Genomic DNA, 3,632 nt, shown 5'->3' on the forward strand with positions numbered 1-3,632 from the left:
AACTACTAAATTCAAAGATGAGCTTTACATCCAGGCAATTAGCATTACTTACAATACACTTAGCAACAGCAGTTTTCAGGATCTCCTAGTATAGGTCAACGTTAAAGTAAGCCTGTTAGCTTGCAAGGACAAAACACAGGTTCGTTAAATACACTTTCATCAGTGAACCTGGGTGATCCAGAAAACTTGGTTCAGGATTTAAAACATTTGCTAGCAAATAGCAAATTACTTTGAAGAAATCCATTCCAGGTTTTGCTGGACCACCCAGGTTTACTGATGAAACTGTATCTTCTACGGTCTTGGAGAGCTTTAATAAATTAGGCTCTTTGCTCCATGGTTCACTGCAAGAGCATGTTCTATGTAAGATTTTGGTTGTTCTGTGTTCCTTAGGCAGAGGTGGAGGGGTCCCAGGGAGACTGAGCTGCCCTTCTATTATAGTAGAACATTGGTTTGAAGGACATGTATAGAGATTATGATTGGTTAAAAGATCAGTAACAAACTGAAAGTGCATGTGCCTTGGTGAAGAAATTTCAAACTAATTTCCAAAAGTTCTTTAATAGAATTTTTCAAACATAATGTTATAACTAAAAAATGTCTTATGTGGTTACAAAACTCATTTGAGAAGTTTAACAACTGAACTACAAGCAGATATGAAAACAATAAATTAAAAATATGCATCTGTGTGTTTCTATAAAAATTGTTAAAAAAACTGACAAAACATAAGTGATGGAATCTGTCTGAATATCAGAATCTGTTATCACCTACACAGTTACAGATTTGAGAAATGGAAAGGCAATGTTAAGAGCCAGGGTTCAACAAGTAACAAGACAATGGCTTACAGAACAAAATTATCTTACCTGTAACCAGTGCTGTGCCATCATAATTCCAGCGAGCAGCAAGTACTGCTCCAGAATGAGCCTCCACACTTTTTTCCACTCTGCCTACTTTAGTAATTAGATGGAATTTTCCTAGAAAGATAATAAATGAAAGGAAATATTAATGTACAGATTCCCAATAAAACATTAAATGAGCAACCTACACAATAATGTGGACATGCTTAACTAATCATAAGCCTGGCAAGTAGTGAAAACGCGATATAGCCCATGCATTGGGATAGAACAGCTACATTGGTAAAAGTATTTACAATGTTACAATTACATTAGTTACAATGTGCTCTCTGCATAGCCCTTTGATTTACTGAGAAAGATTGGAAATATATATAAAATACATACACACACAATGCAAAATGGGTCCACAGCACACTTTCAATCAAACCAAAAAAAACGAAAATACTCTAAACTGCCCTACCTGGATCCTTTGAAAGTTTTGACAAGTTATTTACCATAGTGACAATCAGATTCCCAGAAAGGAAATAAACCTAATTGGTTGGAAAATCAATCCCACATTTGTTCCCAATCTCAATTTTCCTGCTGCAAAATGTGTTAAAAAAAACTGGTTGTGTGAAAACATTATTATGTCTAGCTATTTTTTTTATGTATCCCAGAAAGCTGTGATTGGATTGGCTGATGGTCACAGCATACAATTTTATAGATGAGGCCTAATGGTGAGCATCAACAAGCTGTAGCATTAAAGAGAGGGTTGACATATGGGGGAAAAAGCCATTTACATATTGTGGCTGCATTAAATGCTTGCATATGTGCATATAAACTGGTTTAATATAAAATATATAAAAAGCCTTCCATATCGGAATTTTATTTTGTGGTTAATCTAATAGGTGGTGTATACACAGCAACAAAAAATAATTTGCATAGCTAAAAGAGGGGAAAAAAATTTGAAAAATCTACTTTTGGGAATCTCAGTTTGCTGCGTGTATCCTTCCTGGAATTCACCTGCGGTGCCCTTTATACGACCTCATCTTGTGATTTGTGATATCACAGTTATTGGGTCTGAAATACAAACCTATGATTCATAGATTGGAAAAATTCTCCGACTCTGATGCCATTTCCCGTCTAGGCGCAAACAGTCACACCATAACCAATGACCACAAAATCACCGAGTGAAATGGTTACTTAAAGTGAAATATCAGTTTTATAAAGAAAAGAAATATGGCCTGCATGTCATTTCCTGGATATTTATAAAGCGCTGATCCACAAACTACAAACAAAGAACTGGATGTTGATAAATTTCTGAAAAATGTATGCACGAAAGAGGATTGTGTAACAGGTAAATACTTTGTGTGCACCAGTATTATAGCACAATTCTAATTCTGCAATCCTTTCACAAATTTTCAGCTTTAGAAAAAAAGTGGCAAATAAAGGAAAAAAAAGTCTAACAAGTGTTGGAGTTTGGAAATGCCAAACCTCATATAAACTATAAAAATAAGATAAAAGAAAAATTGGCATACAAAATTATTTTGAACCATAAAAACAGAGCCTTGTGGCAGATTTCAACTCATGCTGGGCAAAAAGGTGTATCAACAGATCCAAGATACCCCTTGGTTTAGGCCCACACTGTACACATAGGTCCTTGTCTTCCTACAAACCTGAAATTATGCCCAACTTACAGGCCTTGTAGTCTTCTGACATTTGAAGATTGAATAGTAAGGGTTGATCTTAGCTCTAGAAGAATTAGGAGAAGAATGAAATCTAATAGTTTTGTTGTTTTTTTGTAACAAGTTTACTATAGTAAAAAAAAGAAATGAGTAGGTGGGTCAGAAGAAGATTAAATCTGTAAAATACTACTGATATCAAACCATATAAAAGATTAATGTACTTCAGAAAACTGGAGCATAAGGCAAGAAACTTTTTTAAAACTTTGAATAGTTTATCCCCCCACCCCCCAAAAAAAAAAAATCATTTGTGCTCTTTACATGCCACCAACAGGAACACTAACATGATGACTGCTCAGCCAGATAAGGTTGTTATGTGAATAGTTTTCCAACTACACCCATTCAATTTATAGGAAGATAAGTATATAAAGAAATTTTCTTTTAGCGTCACAATGATTATTGGAGAATGTTAAATTTGTCTAAAAGAGTGAGCAAACTATACAACATACTTACCATCAGAACTTGTAAGTGCAAACATATCCGATTGCCCCTGTTTCTTGTTACCCACATTCTTTGGAAACCAATGCAGGTCAATAGGATATGTATCATCAGGGAGTTTCACAATAAGCGTTGTCTCGCCATTCAACAAATTCCACTTCATAATCTGATGGTCATCACTGCAGGAATACAATTCATCAGCGGAGGTCCAGCCTACACAGCTAACCAGTTCTTTATGTGCAATGGAGTTAAGGAAGTCGACATGTGTTCTCAGAGAAAATGTGTTCTCCAAAAAAAAAAAAAAAAGCTAATTTTATATATATATATATATATATATATATATATATAACTAGTACATAGACATAGTTAGGCACATATAATCCGCTGATACTGGTGTTTGGATAGAGCAAATAACATGTCCTTTAAAATTCATTTTGCAAATGTATATTTCTTGTGGGGTTCAGGAGGTTGGCTGATGAGCCAAACTTTCAAGTATGTCAGATATAGCCAGGCATATTTGTAAATCATAACCCTGAAGTTTAAAACCAGATCAACATGCGTTAGAAGGCCCATCCATTGAAGCTAAAAGTATTTGGGGTTCAGGTCCTCTGGGACAAGGAAGATC

The 3,632-nt window shown here is 35.1% G+C and overlaps 1 protein-coding gene across 1 annotated transcript in view; it reads right to left on the minus strand.

Annotated features, from left to right (window-relative positions):
* IFT80 (intraflagellar transport 80) overlaps window positions 1-3,263 on the minus strand; it is a 61,593-nt gene extending 58,330 nt beyond the window's left edge. Inside the window, exons 1-2 of the mRNA XM_072408045.1 lie at window positions 3,023-3,263; window positions 858-968 (exon numbers count right to left, since the gene is read on the minus strand). Of these exons, the coding sequence (XP_072264146.1) occupies window positions 858-968; window positions 3,023-3,170 (259 nt within the window). The 5' untranslated portion in view covers window positions 3,171-3,263. The remainder of the gene's footprint in view (window positions 1-857; window positions 969-3,022) is intronic.
* Window positions 3,264-3,632: the final 369 nt, after the last annotated feature.

The sequence above is a fragment of the Pyxicephalus adspersus genome, chromosome 4 (assembly GCF_032062135.1).
Source record: "Pyxicephalus adspersus chromosome 4, UCB_Pads_2.0, whole genome shotgun sequence".
NCBI lineage: Eukaryota > Metazoa > Chordata > Amphibia > Anura > Pyxicephalidae > Pyxicephalus > Pyxicephalus adspersus.